At 44.5% G+C, this 19,972-nt stretch overlaps 1 protein-coding gene across 1 annotated transcript in view; it reads right to left on the bottom strand.

Moving 5' to 3' along the window:
* Positions 1-19,972, bottom strand: part of SRBD1 (S1 RNA binding domain 1) — a 721,551-nt gene that overhangs the window by 396,855 nt on the left and 304,724 nt on the right. The window contains exons 13-14 of the mRNA XM_085612769.1: positions 15,238-15,395; positions 13,822-13,918 (exon numbers count right to left, since the gene is read on the bottom strand). Of these exons, the coding sequence (XP_085468895.1) occupies positions 13,822-13,918; positions 15,238-15,395 (255 nt within the window). The remainder of the gene's footprint in view (positions 1-13,821; positions 13,919-15,237; positions 15,396-19,972) is intronic.

Here is a 19,972-nt window from a genome sequence, read left to right as displayed (position 1 = left end):
CTTTCTCATGCTTTGTTCATGCTCTCTTCTTCTAATTTTGTTTCATACTTTAGTGCCTCTCACTCGTTTTTTAAACTCTTTGTGCTCTCTTTTTCGTACTAGTTGCCTCTCTTCTCACCACTCAAGTGCCTTTCAGCCTTCAGCTCTTTCCCTCTACTCGCCCACCCCTCCACTCTTGTGTCTCTCTTTGGGCCTTTCCCCCTCGTGTTCCTTTCTTCTTTTGGTGCCGGTTCTTTCCTATTCTCTTGCCCGGCTTGCCCCTTCAGGCTACCTTATCTCCCCCACCCCCATGCTTTTTCCCCAACCTGCCTCGCCTCGCTGCTTACCAGATTCCTGTTTTCTTGCTTCTTCCCGTGTTGTCCTACAACTCATTCTAGCCCCAAGCACTGCCCCTCTGCACTCCACCCCCCCTCGCACCCCCTATTTAATGACGGCTGCTGGCACACCAAAGGCAAGCTAGAATGTGCCCATCTGTATCTCGACTGCGCCCAGTGCCAAAACCTCTGGTCAGATCAGCCCCCACCGCTACACAGATGCTACCCTTCATTCGTTCGTCTCAGGATGCCAATCCACCCGCTGCTGCCGCACCACACCACACAGCATGATAGGACCTTTCACCTGCTTCTACTCCCACTTCAGTTTTTGCCAGTGATCTACACCCATCCCCCATACTCCTACACCTGCACCACCCACTCAGACTATCACCACATAACACGCCGCACCAGAATCCCAGCAAATGTTGAATGCATACTCCTCAACACCCGCTCGCTCAGCAAACGTGCCATACAAAATATGGGATCCCCTCAGCAACAGCACACCAGACCTCCTCTTCCTGACAGAAACCTGGTTGAACTCAACATCGACTCCCGACATTACCATGGCAATTGCGGCAGGATCCAAAATTGCACACCAAGATGTGTCCACAATCCAGTAGGAGGGCTCGCAATTATCTACAAAGACACCATCAAATGAGCCGAAACCACAGACTCAGACATCCCCTTCATGGAATGCATGCACTTCAGTCTACATAGAAACGACAGCTATACCTGAAAGGAACCCTAGCATACAGACAACCTGGCTCACAAATCAAGTTCAGCAACTTCACTGCAGACTTCATTTCTTCCCTCACCATCAACTCAAAGAACTTCATACTCCTCGGGGACCTCAATTTCCACTTGGAAGACCCCACTGATCCCTGCTCCACAGACCTCCTCAACAGCCTGAAAAAAAGACAACACACATCGCGGGACATACGCTGCATTCAGTCTTCCCCACCAGCTCACATGACCGACAACTCCATTATATAATTCCAAATTACCACACTGCAAGCCAAAGTACCCACCAGTATCAACCTTCCCAACTAAAACTGGAACAAAATAACAGGCGCTAACTGATGCATCATCCTTGAAATGAACCAACCAAACATCTGGAACAACTTAGACAAGGATATCACCAACTTCAACCATTGGCTCAAGACTTGTGCAGACTCACTCTCACCTATCAGGCTTCAAACGCAAGGCAGAACCACCAACCAGGCACCAGTGGTGGTTGGGAATCCAAACACCACTTACACAACTGAAGAGAGAGCCAGCCCTGACACCGACATCTGAACTACGTACAAGGCTGTACTCTGATACTACCACCATCTAATAAGAGATACCAAAAGAAGAGCCTTAACTGAACATATTGAGGCATTGAGATCTTCTCTATCGTTAAGGAGTTCACCACCATAGATGCCACAGCCAACTCCGTCACACCATCTCAGGAACTCTGCAACAACTGTGTGAAAGTGGCTCTGTATATACTGTTCCTTAATAGGTACAGGGTGTACAGAGTCCACAGTCCCCAAGGGTTTGGCAGAGGCTAAAGTTAGATATAACCTTACTCTCTAAAGTGGTAGCTTGGTCGAGCAGTAAGGCAGTATCAGAGGACAGTGTAAAGCATTTGTTGTACACACTCAGTCAGCAAATGGTCTCACACACTCAATAACTGAACTCTAGGCCAATGGTTTATATATAAAAAATATATGCTTGTTTTATTTTAGAACCAACACTAGGCATTAAAATATACTTTCTCAGAATGAGATGCTTTATATAAATACTTTTGCAATATGCAATTGACTTTTGTAAACCGTTACAAGTGGTTGCAATAGGCAACACTATTTTAAACACAATATGCATTGAGCTCAATGGAAATTTCAAGTTATTTGCAACAGATTACTTTTGGAATTCCAGGACTGGATCCTAGATTCAGTCCTGGGTCAGTACTTAGGATCAAGTGATGAACGTCGACTTAATTACTGTGATGATTTTTAAACAATATTTAGCTATTTTAAAAGTTGACACTTGGAAAATATTTCAGACAAAACAGTCAATGATTCCCTATGGAAGAAAATTCAAGTTGCAGGTACAGTATGTTCTCGTTACTTTTGTAATCCAGTACTGGGTACCTAGACTCAGTACTGGGACCTTTATCCAAAACAGGTAAGTAATTACGTTTTCAGATATTATACGATTTTTAAAGAATATTTAAAGATTGCAGAAATTGACACTTAGAAGAAATTTCACAGAAAAACAGTCAATGATTTCCTATGGGAGAAAATTGGGTTACTGGTAAGTACAGTTGTAAGTATTTTTCAGAGTCAGTGCTGGGCACCAAGATCCAGCACTGGGAGCTCACCTAAGAGCAGGTGAGTATTTTCATTTTCGTTACTCGGCTGATTTTTGGTGAATATTTTAAGATTTGAAAAGTCCACACTTAGAAGAAATTTCAGGAAAAAGCCAGTCAATGTTACCCTATGAAGAAAATAGAGTTATCGGTTTAAAGGTAAGTACTCGACTGGCAGAATTGAGGTTCTGGGCATAGACTCAGGGGTCCCCCAGGGTCAAGTAGGTACAGTTGGTTCACCCTCAGCGACTCTAGGGCGGCCGGGTGCAGAGAGAGTTAGGCCCAATGTTATCCTATGAGAGATAGGGGGGCCTTGGTTGGTGGCTGCTGACTAGCAAGCCACGCGGCTGTGGGAGCTGGGCTCCTGGTCACTTACTCAGGGCAAGTGGGGAAGTAGGTAGGTGTAGAGGTTGCACTGCCAGGGCCACTCGGGCGGCTGGGTGCAGGGTGCTTTTGAGCCTTCTGGCGCTCAATTGATTTCAATGGGAAATCTCCGGTTTAGAAAAAGACTGCAAGCTCGGGGACGAGGATTCTTCAGGAGCCACCACCACTTCGAGAGGTAAGTTGGGTAGTTGGAGGATAGGTAGGTACCCCGGGATTGGGCACAGGGGGCCGCGGGGTGCCACGTGCAGGGCTGCCTTTTGGTGTCGGGAAATATTACCCTCTGTGGATCGCGGTAGGGGGGGCACCTTGTTCTGAGGCTGCAGGCTTCTTCAGGAGGGTCGAGGGAGATCCTTGGGTGCCGGACTCGGAGTCACAGTCGCCGTTATGTCGTCCTCGTGGTCTTTATTCACTCCTGCACTGGCCTGGCTTGGCTGGTGCAGTGTGTGCTGGGTTCGCGGTTCCGGGCTGCTGCCAGGGATTAGAGGCAGGTTTTGAGTAGAGCCTCTACTCATGGGAGTCCCAGGGGCTTAGAGTTAAAAGGTAGCCAGGTCCTCCGGGGTTTGTGAGGTTGCTGGCCACAAGAGATGCCGGGTTGGAGCAGGAGCAGGTTCGAGGGAGAACAGGGGCTCTCCCACCCGGGGTCCAGCAACATGTCTGCTGTGTGGCAGCCTAGGCAGCCTCAGAGCAGACGTGGATTGTAGGTTAGGTTTAAGGAGGCATCTCTAAGATGCCCTCTGGGTTGCTTGGTACATTAAATCCCACACTGGCATCAGTGTGGGTTTAATGTGCTGAGAAGTTTGATACCAAACTTCTCAGTCTTCAGTGTTGCCATTATGGTACTGTGGAGTTCGTGTTTGACAAGATCTCAGCACCATGTACTCTTAAATGGCAGTACTGCACTTACAGTGCCCAGGAATGGACCTGGGTACTGTAGGGGCACAGGGCTCCTGCTCCTGTGCCCACACCATTGGCATAAGGCATCCAGCTAGAGGGGTGGCTGATATATGCAATGGCAGTGTCGGTGATGGGCATGGCACACAGGGATGTGTGCCATGTCGACTCTTTGTTTTGTCTTGCACCCAGACACCCAGCCTGCAAAGACAGTGTGTGTGTGTAAGGGTACAGGGCCTCTAAGGGTGGCACAATGAGTGCTGCAGCCCTTAGAGGCCTTCCCTGGTCACAAGGCCCTGGGTACCTAGGGTACCATTTACCAGGGGCTGACATGTGGCCAGGGTTTGCCAATTTGGGTTTTGTGTGTTTTAGGGAAGGACATAGGCCCTGGGCACCTGATTGGCAGGAGTCCAGGGCGCACTCAGTCAAAGTACATTCAGCAATTCAGCAAAAAGTTGGGGCATTCCATGCAAGAAAGATGGCACTTTCTCACAACAACCCATCCAACTTCTTTCGCAGCAAAATAAAAAAGATCTACAGCACCTTCGAACAACAACCCAACCCTAAGAATCTCATCGCCAACCTAACCACCGACCATGACAATCACCTAGCCAGCTGGAAAACACTCACTGAGGATGATACCGCAGCTATCGTGAAAACAGTCCACTCTAGGTCCTCAACAGACCTTTGCTTGAATCACAGCTACAACATGGGAGGATCACAGATCAGCAAAATCCTCACCCACATCATTAACTCCTCCATCAAATCAGCCACCTTCCCCAAAGATTGGAAACATGCAGCAGTCAACACCCTCCCCAAAAAACTATCGGCCGACCCCAGCGGGCTGAGCAAAGTCCCACCTATCTCCCTGCTCCCATACCCAGCCAAAGTGATAGACAAAAAAATTAACTCACCACCCATCTCGAACTCCACAACCTACTCGACCGCATCCAATCTGTTTTTTGAAGCAACCAAAGCATGAAAACAGCACTCATCGTACCCATGGATGAAATCTGCACTATATTGTACTGTGGAGAAACTACAGCCCTAATTTTTCTCGAACCCTCCTCTGCTTTCGATACAGTATCACACTACACCCTCATCAGTAGACTGCACGACAAAGGCATCCAAGGACTGGCCCTCAACTGGATATGCTGCTTCTTCCTTAAAGAAAGAACATAGATTATAAGACTACCACTCTACACATCGGAATCCAAGAACCTGATCTGCAGAGTTCCCCAGGGTTTACAGCCCAAACCTGTTCAACATTTACATGATTCTGCTCACTGACGTAATTAGAGCACATGGCAATGCCATCATTTTCTAGGCCAATGACACCAAACTCATCCTATCAATGTCCGACAAGTCCAGCACCCCCAGAACCAACTTTGGTGACTTCATGATCAACGTAGCACATTGGATGAAAGCTAAATGCCTGAAACTCAACTCCAAGTTGGAAGTGTTGATCTTCATGAACAGGAAACCCCCCCACACCCGGGGACTCCACCTGATGGCATTCAGAGCTCAGACCCACACCAACCAACCACGCAAGAAACCTGAGAATCATCCTCAACGACAAACATAGCAGCAGAGGCCTACGCAGGCAGCTCCTCCTGCTTCCATACCAGCCAACCATCACACAAGACCTTATCAGAAGCTGACTAGACTATAGCAACGCACTCGGAATCTTCAACCACCTGCTTTCACCAACTCCAGGTGGTCCAGAAGACCACAAGACTAATCCAAAGCCTCCCACTGCACACTCACATCACATCACATCTTAGAGATCTCCATTGGCTCCCCATACATACATTTTTCCAATTCAAACCCTCAGACATGCATACAAGGCACAGCACAACATAGGCCCAACATACCTTAACCTCTTCTGTGCCCATGACGAGATAGTCTCGTCATGGAGCACGGTTGCGCTGTGCCCATGACGAGACTATCTCGTCATGAACCCCGCCCGCTAATGTAACGCCCGGCACAGGAGGGGGAAAGGGCGTGGCACTGAAGGGGTTAACGACCCCCTTCAGCACCAAGACGCCCTTGGGCATTCACGCACTCTACAAATCTTCAAATCAAATCAAATCTTCATGTCCACCAACCCAAGAGACACCTGTGCATAGCCTTACTTTCACTAGTACCCCCATCCTCCCTCAATGTATCCATAAATGCAGAATGGGAGGACTGGCAATGTCCCACATTGCACCCAAAACCTATAATTACCTGCCACCTAGCTCTTCAACTAATTCTCTGAGGCAGACACACTACACCGTCAAGGCCCATGCTTATGCCTGCTTCAGCGCCTGGATACCCTACCAGATGATAAGCGGTGCTATATTGTGCCACATTTACTTCATTCTGAACGTCCTGGAGAATCTATGCCTGCTCCCTCTGACATACGTGTCCTCCACAGAGAACCCTGCGGTCCACGATTTGGCCTTCACCGAGTTCATGATCTTCTCCCTCAGCCTCATGATTCTGAACTATCTCCCCTGGATGTTGACTGGATTAAACACTGTTAGTTCTGAGCATCATCCTCTGCATCATAGGACTCTGTACTGGTCATTATCAGGATCATTACGGATCCATGAGTGTGACTTCTCCACTTTTTGGGCGCGACTCCTTCAACACGCACATTTGCACCGTGTCATCACGCTAAGGAGTGCAAGGACTAATTTGGGCACACACTGAGTCAGAAACTTCTGCTTGTACTCACTTTCATTTTTTTTGTGTTCTATAATTGATCATAGGCTTTTTTATGAACCAATCGGGACATGCACACCTTTGCCCCGCCTTCGGTTAGCTGCACCTGGTTGACCACGTTATAGATCATAGTATCATAGCACACGAGAGGTGTCACACGCTCAAGTAATATGTTCATGAGACACCAGAGATGGAGATCTCTCTCTTGTGACCTTGCTAATGTCATATCTTCCTATGCCTCTACTTCTTCTTCTCTCTACAATACCATTATACCATAGGGAACGAATGTGTTTCTCCCCCTGTTGACGCGCCATGCACCTGATGATGAGCTTTTTATAAAAAGAAATGGTGAGTCTACACGTAACCATGATTTCTTTTCTACAATTGAAATAATGGTTGTGCTTTTAACCAGAGCCTTGCTATGCTTCTTGTTTTAACCGTTTTTACCTTGTCCTGATAAATCATGTATTGGTTAATTGGTCAATAACCAGGTAGTAGTCCAGTATAATTTCAGTCTGGAGTATATTAAATGGATCACTGCTTTACTAGACTAGTGGTGATTGACTAAACTTTTTTTAATGTTTTACAGACGCCAAGGGTGGCTTTTGGTTTATATACTTTTTCCAATTTTTCTTTCCTTAGGTGACCCCTTTTAAAAACAAAACATAAGGTAGGGGCACCTATTAAGGGTTGACTAACATATTAGTTTTCACCCTTGTTTTTCACACCACACTGTAGATAGTTTTTGAGCACATTTCACTTTAGTATTATAGGTCCTGACGAAGCGCCATGAGATCCCTCTGACTGACTGGGCGCGAAACATGTTGACCAGAAGAGTAGAGCGTAGCTAGCCACTCCTCCTTTGTGAGCAAATATAGCTTTGACGCCACTCACCCCCCTTTTAACTAGGTGGTTGACTGAGCCAATAAAATTACATTTCAGATTAACCAACCTTTTTAAATTCACTTACATCTACACTCCCGGGCCCTCACACGCATGCACCATACGGCAGGGAACAAAAGATCTCCGACAAAGAGCCCCTGTTTGGGTGCCCGTCGGGTATTGCACCGCCGACCCGACGAGGAGCAAAACCCAGATGATGAAGCATGACACCTAGCTTGCTGGGTGTGTGAGGGTTTCAGTTCCACCCTTAAGGGATTCCCTTCCCTTGTGCACCTACATTCACTAGGTGAAAGTCTGGGTTCGGAATACTTTATTCCCCTTCGACTTCCCACCCTGTAGGAACTACACATCTCTCGTTGATATCGCATCATCCTCTGCACCCAAGAACTTAATATGAAAACATCTGGATTGCTGATGTGCAGCGTAATAAACTTCTGTGAATTTGTGAAAAATAATTAGAATTACAAACTGTGTGCTTCATGTCCTGGATGGCAAAACTTCTGGAATGGCCTGTGCTAGGCTTTTACCTTGGAGATGGGGCAAACTAATGGCCACAGAGAGAAAACAGTCTGTTCCCCAAACTGTTGCTGTTTGTTCCCATTTAGTACTCTTTCTTTCTTTGTCTACTTCCTTTGATTCCTATCCCATCTCCCCTGAAGCACTCCCCTTGCCTGCTACACCACCTAGCCCCCTGTCCTTTATGCCCTTTGACTAAGCACTCCTTCTCCCCTTATTGGGGAAAGATCCAATATTTATACTCTGGAGTCTCAGCGAACCCGCTGAGAGAGTCCACAGCGCCAAGGGAGCCACTCACAGTTGAGGTATGGTATGACACCCCTTGCCAAAGCACTCCCTCTCCCCTTTTTGGGGAAGGATCCAGTATGTAGGCCTTGGAGTCTCAGAGACCCCTCTGAGAGAGTCCACTGCGTAAAGGGAACCTCTCACAACAGAGATGGGGAAATTATACCACTTCCCCTGGGATCACAGCTTACTGGACTTTTGGCGCAGCTTTGACTCGTCTACCTGTTTGTGTCCCTGTCACCCCCCCCCCCTCCTGTTTCCATGCTGCGTCTCTCACCCTCCCCTCCTCTTTCCCTCATTCATTCTCTGTTTACTTCCCTTGCTCCTACCCCCCTCCCCTGAATCTCTCCCCTTGCCTGCTTTTTCCCTTATGTAAATTTCCTTATTGTTTGCTTTGACCTTACATGTAACTAAGTTGCCATGCTCTAATAACTGTGTAACCTCTATAACGATGTAACCTGTAACTATGGTCTGATACTCATGTAAAGCGCTCTGCTACTTCCGGGTCTAGACAGCGCTATATAAAACCTTTAAAATAAATAAATATATAAATCCACATACTATAACAAAGTTCCGGTAAAATAATACCAATATGTCAAGGGCTGATGATAATAGAGGAGAATCATGAAAGAAAGAGACAGATGGAGGTGGAGGACACGCACGCAGACAAGAGAAAATGAAGAAAACATTTTCAGCTGTGGGTGGCTAAAAATAAAGAGGGAGGAATAGCATGAAATACTGAATGGATGCTAGACAGTCAGAGATGGAATTATTAAGTTAGGTATCCTAGGAAGCGAAAGATCGCCGAGTTGTCCACATGGTAGTGGCAAAAAAGTGTAAAGACGCAGAGAGGAGAAGCATGAGTATTGTAGATGGGAAAAGGAAGAAGACCAAGAACAGAACTCCAGTGAACATCATACCAGAAATGTAAAGAATCAGTAATGTCCTGGACATGACACTGTATATATTATACCTTTAGGAAAGTAAGAGTAACCCAAGAGCGTGCTTGATAAGACAGAAATAGAAGAGATTATAACTGAAGGATTTAAAAGCTGCCGGCAGATCAGAAAGGGAAAAGTGAGAGAAGGGAAGATGCAAGAGAAGCAATGTTCAGAGAATGCAGATCATGATGAAGAAAAGCGTCTGAGGTAAAGGGGTCTGGAGGAGGGGGAATAAAGTGAAATAGAAAAGATAGTGTTTGAATAAGGACAGGGAGGGAAGAAACAGAGGTTGCAGTGCCAGATGAAAACAATAAATGTTCAGAAGAATAGCAAAAGATGTGAGCCTGAACGGATAGCAAGTTGAATGCAATGGTAAGATCAGAGTACAGGAATGAAAACTAAAGAGGTGTGGGGTAGGCCACAAGTAATTGCTTATGTCACCAAAAAGAAAGAAATAAAAAAAATTAGATGTTGATTGAGAAGGGAAAGAAGGTTGTTAATAGGGAGCTAAGAGCACCGGACTATAGAAATATTGTCAATAATGCAATGGCAAAAAATAAGAGTGACAAGCCAGAAGGGCATATACAGGTGCGTATAATTCTACGGTCACTGCATTTTTCAGTGGCTATGAAAAATGAATAAGGAAAAGTTAGAAAATTGCATTTGTGCTGAAAGAGAGAAACCATGTTTCAGTTAATTATAGAAAATGAAAATTAAGCCGAAAAAATAGGTCAAGAATGGTAGTAGCTTTATTACATACAGAATGAGCATTCAAGAGGGCAGTGAGATGTGGGAGGCATAAGGTGGTAGGAGAAGGAAAGAAAAGGATGAACTAGGGGTGTTGACAAGAAATATGATCAGAAATGTTGAGTGGTGAAAAGACAGATAGCAGCAGAAGGGAAAGGAGTAAGAGAAAGGAATCTATCGTTGAGATTCATGAGTAATTGGAAAGGGTAATAGTAACTGGGCAGGGTAACCAAACCTGGTCTGGCTCTACACTGTACACAGGTCTATACAGGTATTGCCCTTGGCTCAGCACCCCTACACAAGAGTGTCTGGGCACGGTGTGCATTCGATGAAGATATTGCAATAGCTTCAGTGAATGCATACTTAGGTGGGTAAGGGGAGGTTATGAGAAACTGCACGGCTGCCCAGTGAAGGCCAAGGTGAGGCCAGGCCGGCATTCCGAGCTCACAGCAAGGAGTGGATTGTTCAATGCAGTCTGTTCACCACCTCCTTGTATGGACATGGTTTCAGAGTGGAAAAGGTTGTGACTAACTGCGGGGCCGGGTCACTGAAGCAACGGGTAAGAGTAGCAGTATTGGTTGATTCCTTGGTCTGGAGCAGGAAGGGGGATTTCCAGGTCTCTTGACTCCCTCTTCCTGGCACATGCTTGAGTTTAGCATCTCTCTTCTATTTATCAGAAGACACAATTTCGGCACGTAATGCTTATACTTAAAAGTACAAAATGATGACTAGTAATAAAACACTTTTTTAAATTCAGTTGAGACGCCCGCATCACTCTTTAAATACTAATTGATTGAAATAAGCTGCTTCATAAAATAATGGTAAATAAATAAATACCGTATGTTTGAGGCACTTATTATTATAATTGCATTCAATGGGAAAGCACATACTCTCCATAATGCATTAAATGAAACGAAAAACCACAACGTAATTTAGGCAAGAACTATAACCTCCAAAAGGTCACATTGGAGGCCCTGAAGGAAAACTCCACAAATAAAATTATCGAGATTTGGCCTATAGACCTAAGCCATATGCAGTTCTTAATTTGTGAAACAAAAACAAAAAACAAATACAAATAAAAAATAAAATAAGCGCCTGGGCTCTCGTCAGGCGGCAACTGCAGCTTGCACCTCCCCTCCCAGCATTGCCAACGGCAGTACCAACACAACTACTAACGATGCACTCGTACAAGTGAGACCATTCTGGCTATTTCAGACGCCCAAATTTATAAGAATGGCTTGGGTAGCAGGTACCTGTCATTTGAGTGTATATTAAATAAAAAAAACGCTTTCCATCGCTAACGCACCGATACCAAAGGGTTATACTGAGACGCCCATGGTGGCAAGTAATGTTCCTCATCTTCCCATGTTGTCCGTCAGCACTGGGCATGCAGGGCCTGTGCTTTTGCCATGGACAATGCGAGCGCTGCAGGCAAATGCGGCATGGAGCATGACCAATGACCATCAGGCCCTCCTTACAGAGCCGGGTGCACCCTATTTGTAACAGCCTACATCTGATATTGTGCTGCGTTCACACGGTCTTCAGTGCTGGCGGGGCCTCTGGGTGTCAGCAGGAAGGGTGACCTGAGAGCCTTGTTGTGCTGTTTGATGGCCGTGCTGATAACTACCTCATACCAGCGATGCTGCCACGGAGAGTCCTCATATGGAGAGGAGTATTGCGACCAAGGAACTAGGGTACTACTGGACTACCCGAGAGTACCTTAACGGGACCCTGCGGTGGACTAAGAGCTATTCGTGGGAACCGCAAGTGGTGCAGTTTCTTGGAAGGATTCATGGAAATGCTCTTTACATTCCGATAAAGCTGGAAATGTACTCCAAACATAGGAGTAAATCTACAGGGACTAGGATACAAATGACAAAAGAAGCTAGTAAGAGCGCCCAGCTGAGCTTCAGAGAGAGTTATGCAGGGAGACTGCTCCAGAGTATGTAGGGGAGGAGCACTCTGAAGCGCCCAGGGTCCCCCTACCACTGGGACCATGCTCAAATGCCCCACACTCACCATTGCTGCTGGGAATAGATAAACTCTGCGGACTTTGGAACTGTCCCACCTCTCCTGTCTCCGCTCTTGACCTGGGGGCGAGCTGGAAGATGAGGCGAACTGGCGTTTCCCAGCCACACCGTGACCGGTGCTCTTGATGGAACTTTGACGATGCCCCCTGGGCGGAAATCATAACTGTCTGTACTTGCTGCGGTGCCCGAGCAACCTCGGCTGATGCCCGGTGGAGCTGTCCTATGCAGCTGTAGACGAGTTTGGCTCTGGTTCACCCCTCGGCCGGCACCTACCCAGCCGGACATCGGGCATTGTTTTCCTCGCCCTCCTGTTGTGTTTCCTATCTGCATTCCTTACCCCTGTTTACCATTCCACCTCTACCTTTTCACTCCCCAAAAGACGTGTTTACACACTAATAATTCACATTATTGTGTAATTCTCATGTTTTTTTCTCTCCTATGTCTATACCGGTCTATTTAATTATGCAACCTGTAACTCATTGATCCTCATGTAAAGCTCTCTGATACCTCCGGGTCTAGCCAGCGCTATATAAAACTTTGCAAATAAAAATAAAATATTATGTTTCACACCCTTCTCGCTCGTGTTGCTTGACCCCCACACCCTTGATGTTTTTATACCTATTGCACAGCACCACAAGCTGCTGTGCAACATGGCTTAAAGGAAACAAACAAAAAAAAAAACTCTGGCGCTGTCAATGCTGGCCACGCCATTGAGCCTGCACAAAAGCTTGCACTTCTGTTCAATATGTAAACATTGACAAATGCAAGAGATTTCCCATAGGTGGAACCCGTTGGCTATGCCAATGCTTGTTTTTATCACTGATTAATGTCAAGCATAACATTTTATATATTTTATCATCTAACAGCCCAGCTTTCTATTTCACTGACCCAATAGTAGCCTAATGGTCACCTATCAAGGGCATTCTTGACATATTTCTGGCTATCTCTGGCACGATGGTGTATTTTCCCGACCTACTGTGACCACTCATGACATATTTGTGGCTATTCATTGCAAACTAGAGGCATTTATATAATCGTCCCACTCTTGCCATAGTGTTCCCATTTTCACATAATTCTAGGTCTCCATGGCATAATACTGGTTCATGAAAATCCCTGGGTATAAAGGCCATAATCACAACCTATAATTGGGAGGATGCCGGTTAATACAAAATGAAAAGGTAACATTTGGGACAAGAACTGTATTCTAATCATGAAAATGACAGGTTTATATTTAGGAAAAAGGTAACATTTATTTAATATAACTTGTCTGGAATTGAACAAAAATATGTGCGTTTTCATAAACATGTCTGGAGATAAAAAAAGATACATTACTGAAAATTGATATTTAAGTGATAATTCGTGTTGAGCCCTTGAGGATTATTGAAAGCAGACTATGAAAGTATTAGGATATTTTACTAATCCCCCTTAAGAACTGTTGGATTGTTAAGCAGTTTCGGTGAGAAATGTGCTGTAAAATGCATGATTTAGGCCTGTTTTATTCAAATGTCCGTAGGCAGGGAGAAAAAAGGGGGGATGAGATTCTCAACCATTGACTCACACAAGGCGAAATAACACTCGGGCAGTACAACTTAGTGTGAGTATTTAACACTCTACTGCTATCTGTCCAAGCATGCTTATGTTTTATGCTCTTTTATCATAGGAGAACATCCTACTTCTAGCAAAACTAGAACATTAATCATAAATTCATTCATTTTTATCCTATTTATACAGTAATAAAATGAGCGTACTTGTAGTTTATCAAAAGACTCCTTATCTTCTCTGCTTCACGGTAGGCAAGATTAGATCCAGTATGTAAATAGACAACATCAGCATGAAGTATCTGGTCTAAAAAAAACACAATGCAATTAGAGAGTTTGTCAGATTAAAATGGTTACTGAGTGGCATAGTGGCATAAATAGATATGTAAAACTTGAATAGAAGATTGAGCATTTTCCTCACAACAATGATGGCTTCTAAAGTATTAAGGCTCATATTAGCTTAGCCTGACATGGCATCACACTCAAAATATAAGCATCAGGTCAATAGTTCCTCACAATGGGGCCTACTACAAACATTTGTTATGTGTTTTGGTAACTATTTATATAAGTAACACTCCTTTCACCATCCATAACCATTATACAGAGATTAATCTTTCAATGTACCATGCATAAAGGACCTCCACTTCTCCCACATCCATTGTGCACGCATTACAAAGCAAACATGTTTCACTATACCAGCAAATTACAGTGCCGGCTAGTTCACTATGGCGGAGGAGCACCGCCTCACCTGCCAGCAGCCAAAAAACTTGAACAATAAAACGATGATACACCATTGTTTATCATTGTTTTATTTTTTCTCTCAGAGCTGACACTTGGGGGTGAGTCCAGGTGGATGACGGGCTGGTGGAGGAGTGTTTTGTACTGCTATTCAGTGCGCATGACAGTCTGGCCAGCCGTCTCAGGCCAGCCAAACCGTCATGCGCACAGAAGCTCTGTCCAACCCCTGCTGCTTTGCCGAGTTGGAGAGAGCAGGCTCCCAGACTAAATGGGAGCGCAAATAATCAGCGCTCAGGCTATTCCTGGTGCTGCACTCAGCAGCATGAAAGCAGCGTCAAGATTGGCAGCAGTGCACTCTGGGAGCCTGTGCCTGCAGAAGAGAGGGATGCAATATGGCGATTCGGCAAGTAATTGTGTTACTAACGTGTCTGTGTTATTTTACATTAAGCACCTATTTTTGATAAGTATTGCTTGTTTCAGCACTCAGGGGTGTTATGTATGAGCTACACTGAGATATACACAGTTACTAAGTATTTTTACTGCCAATAGAAAATGAAAAAATAGGATGAAAGAAAATAAATCAAATAGATTTAACTTTGCACTTTTTAAAGATCCAGGACATAGACAAGCATCAGAAAAGGGATACAGAATATGGAGTTCAGAGAAGGAAAATACATTTCATTTTGGATTAAATTAGTTGAAATAATGGTTTTGAAAAAGAAACAACTTAAATGAGAAAATTCAGTAGGAGCAGTGATAATGTTTCCATACCATTTTATCAACTTAGAAGTAATAGAGCAGAAACGTTACAACATGGTGGTATTTAGAAAAGATAACCGGTGAATCACCATCTTTAAAACCATGTGAACGAGGTAATAAATCGCTTACTTGTGGGAGAGATCAGTGCTAGTTTACATCCATGCTTATAGCCCGGATCGACTCCCATCATAGTGCGTCCTCTGACGGGGGCAGCGAGAAGCAGCTGACGAAGGTTTCTCCCAAACATCATGATGGACTCCTTCTCTGCATCAGACGTTAACTTCGATCTTACAATGAAGAAAAATGGACCAACTTGTGTTATATTTAAGACTATCTTGTTTCTGTACATAAAACAAAACATTACCAATTTGGGCACACTCGTTAGTCTCACTCTGACTGTGGGGAGATGCACCTTGAGTATTTTATATTAAACAAAAAAAAATAGTTGGATAATAGGAGATGGGTTTGATGCTGGTAAAAAATGTATCCCTGTCATCAACTGCTCATTTCTATGCAAAGGGTAAATGAGCATTGGCAATGCCAACCAATTTGAATTTTGAAAATATATTTGCGAGCTCATGTTATAAATAGAAGAGGTGGCACATGGGAAGCAGTAGCAGCTGGTCATTTTAAGCTTATTTCACACTTATGGTGAAGGTTGAACTGCAGCTGCGTTTCTGTATGACTGCTAATTTAGTGAAGCATGCTGAATGTGTTTTCACGGCACAAAAACCAGGCACCACAGGAGCCTTGTGAAAGATGAGTACATGATCCTAGGTGAAGGGGTAAGGATGGAGCAGAGGCTCCATGGTGCACAGATTAAGATAAAAAAGCAGTCCATGGCGTGGGGGAGGAGCAGCACAGAATTAGGAGTAGGCGCAGCATAAAGTCCTGATGGAGAGCTGCTGGAGCATCACAGTGTTCTGGGTGCACCAATGAAGGGTAGAGGGAAGTAGATATGCAGAATTGGGGTTGGGGAGCAGCACCGGATCAGGGAAAGGTGGACTAAAAGTTAACAGCCAGGGGGAGGTGGAGCAGCACAGGGTTAGAGGAGATGGAGTAATCCTAGGTGTGGGAGAGCAAAGCAGCAAAGAATGAGAAGGTTGAGGTAGAAAGGGATCAAAAGGAAGTGAAGCAGTCCAGTGTCTGGGATATGGATCAGCGTAATGTCCATGGGGGTGGAACACTGCTAACTAACATAAAAAAAATCTTCAAGTGTGTGTGAAAGTGCCTCTTTTTGTATAGCCACCCCCATTTTTTGTTCACAGATGCGGCTGTTTTTTTTTTACTCCGGGCACTGGAACACTGACTTTGCGGACTATGATGCAAAGTCCTTGCACTAAGAAAGTCCTGTCAGGCGATGTGTCCGTTTTTCTCAGTCGTGCTACATAGCAGAGGAGATGCGTTGGTTCTGCTGTATCCACATATGGGCAGACAGGGCACATTCAGGCACACTTCCAAGGATCCAGTACTGGGGTGGCACCACTTGATAAGGTAGACTCACAGATGGTAGAATTCAGGTGCAAGGTTGTTGGAAGCCTGTTATGTCCCCGAAGCTTCAGAGCAGGAGGTGAGCCAACTAGCCCTTGGAGTCACTCTGGGTTCAAGAGATGCATGTCCAGTTCTTCTCCCCCAGGCAGGTCAGCACAGCAGGGCAGCAATTCCTTCAGAGCAGCAGTCCAGCAGAGTGGCAGTCCTTCAGCAGCACAATAGTCCTTATTCCTGGCAGAGTATCCACAGGTCCAGAAGTGTATTGAAGTGGTGGTGTCTGAGGTCCTCCTTTTATACACAGTTGTGCCTTTGAAGTGGGGAGAAGCTTCTAGAGCACGGGTCTCCAGCCTTTTTTGTAGTGAGAGCTAGTTTTGATCGGTGAAAATCATAGTGAGCTACTGAAGGCTAAGCAACTCATGCATTGTTACTAGACACCCTTACGCCCAGCTCTACTGACCTTAAGCCTAATGTCCATAGAACCAGATACAATGGTATGAACAAAATACTTTGACTAGGGGCACTATGACAGGGCCTGCATGTGTATAAGTGAGACTGTGGTCTTTGGGGATGTATGAACATGTAGGAGTATGAATGGGATAAATGTGTATGGGTGACTGAGAGCCTGTGTCGTATGTACTTTTGGCACAGGAATAACTTTTTTTTCATCCGTGGCACCATTACATGTATAATACAAACATATAACCATTTTGTTTTTAAATGGGAGAAATTCAAAGTGCAGAAAATGTTCTATAAAAAAGTGCACGATATGGAACATTTTTCTGCTCTAAATTTCTCCCACTTGGCTATATTTTTCATTTATAAATATGGGACCGTGTCTACTACCCACTGGGAGCAAGATGCCTGTTGTGTGTAAAGGCGACGTTTTTAAAAGTGAAGAGTTAACTTTATGTTTATGTGTATTCCATAAAACTCAACATTTAAATGTAATCCAATTTCCAAGTGTCACAATTACAAATGCCAAGTATCTTGCTCTCAGTGGCCTGAAGACAAGGTGCCATATTTATAACAGAAAAATAAAGCCATTTGTTAAAATGGGAGGAATTTAAAGTGAAGGGACATTCTTCATACAACATTAAGAAGTAATTGGTTTAGTTGAAAGTGGAGAAAAACATTAAGACAATGTTTCATAGAAATATTTTTCTTCACTTTAAATTTCTCCTATTTAAATAAAAGAGTACTGAATTTTTCAGTTATAAATATGGTACAGTGTCTACTAGCAAATGGGACCAAGAGGTGTGCTGTTTGTAAAGTGAACACTTTGAAAGGGAGAAAATTAAAATGACACCTGTTCCAGAGGTATGTCTTTGAAATGCATAGATGTGCTGCGTTCCCTGCCCTGGCCCCAGACTAACTACAGGGGTATTCAGTACTTTGTGTGGGAACAGGACACAGCCTATTCAGGTGTAAGTGTGGCTAGGCCCAGCTCCTCCCTCCCATCCTGCCAGCGATGGCCCATTCAGTTACACCTAAGTTCCCATTGTGGGTGGCTGTCTTGGAGGTATACACAAAGCCCAACTGCCAACTACACCCAGCCATGTGACCAGAGACAGGCTGCATGCACCAAAATGCTAAGGCAAGAAAATGTCAACTCTCCTAAAATGACACTTTCAGAATTGTAATTTAAAATCCGACTTCACCATAAATTAGGATTTTAAATTAGGATTCCAGAGACACCAAACTAAAACCAATGATATCATCTCATTTGCAAATGACATTTATACATTGTAATAAAGTAATCTCAATGTTATCCTATGGAAGGTATAGGCCTTGCAGTAGTGAAAAACAAATGTAAGACATTTTCACTACCAGGACATGTGAAATGTAAAAGTACATGTCCTGCTTTTTAAATACATTGCACTCTGCCCGAGATATGGGCAGTGGACCAAAACACAAACAGCACTCAAACTGTTAATCACCAATTCTATTTGTGATAGTGTAATATGTAATTGTGTGCAATTCTCCACATGCACCCACTGCCAGGGTATGCCTCCCTTCCCAAGGGAGTATAGAGCAACAAAGCACAATTGGAGCTGTACCACAGAAATGAGAACATATCATTTGAAAAACGTCAAAATATCACAATCTAATATGACACTTCCTTGTGAATAACAGTGTCCATAAGTTTTTATTTCTCCCTTTATTGTGGTATATTCCATTCATAAAAAACCATCAGCCAACGCGTTTTGTCCATTTTAGCACTGGACTTCTTCAGGGCATAGATATGAAAACCACGATATGAAATGCACTTCGCAGTGGAGATTATCCACCAAGCCGTAAGCACTACAATTGAGATGCGTCCGGTCGCAGTAACGACTCTATAAACAATCTCCACTACAAAGTGCATTTCATATCGTGCTTTGCATATCTATTCCGATTATTTCGTTTGAACACAACATCTGCATGCTCAACAGCAACATATCGCCTTTTGGAAATTCGCCTTGATTCGTTTATCATTGCTTGGACTGCTATTTACACAGTCCCACACAGATGCCATATACTAGCACTTGTACTGGAAAGTGCCCCTTGACCATTGGTGCACATTTTGAATTGGCACAGGCGATTTACATCTTAGCTGCCCGGAAGAAGTCCAAAGTTTAAATGGACGAAACGTGTTGGCTGATGGCTTTTTATGAATGGAATATACCACAATAAAGGAAGACATTGCACTCTGCCCTCTGGACTGTCCAGGGCCTACCCTAGGGGTGACATCGGTTTTAAAAAGGAAGGTTTGAGCCTGACAAAAGGCTTATTTTGTCAGATCAAAACGGCAATTTAAACTTCACACGCAGCCTCTGAATCGGCAAGCCTGAGACATGTTTGAAGGGCTACTTAAGTGGGTGGCACGATCAGTGCTGCGTGCCTACTAGTAGCATTTGACTTACAGTCCCTGGGCTCTTATAGTATCCCTTTACTAAAGACTTATAAGTAAATTAAATATGCCAATTGGGCATAAGCCAATATTACCATGTTCAGAGGAGAAAGCACATGCACTTTAGCACTGGTTAGCAGTGATAAAGTGCTCAGAGTCCTAAGGCCAACAAATACGAGGTCAGAAAAAATGAAGGAGGGAGGCAAAACGTTGGGGGGAAGAACACCCTAAGGCTGACAGGTCTAACACTCCCTGATTGGCCTTTTTGCTTTTACCAAATTCCCTCTCATTCGACTTGTTCGCAGTCCCTGAAACCACACCTGCCAGGATGGAGTTTGAGCTGGCTAACATGGAAGTTTACACTGTGGCCCATCTCATGGAATTCTGTAAGGAGAGGGGACTTCCAGCCAGGAGCAACACCAGGAAAGTGGAGCTCCGAAAGGCACTAAGGGCCTGGCGGGAGTCCCCTAGTCACTGGTTACA

This window comes from Triturus cristatus, chromosome 6 (assembly GCF_964204655.1).
Source record: "Triturus cristatus chromosome 6, aTriCri1.1, whole genome shotgun sequence".
Taxonomy (NCBI): domain Eukaryota; kingdom Metazoa; phylum Chordata; class Amphibia; order Caudata; family Salamandridae; genus Triturus; species Triturus cristatus.
The sequence above is the reverse complement of the archived record's forward strand: the minus strand, read 5'-3'. Positions and strand labels throughout refer to the sequence as shown.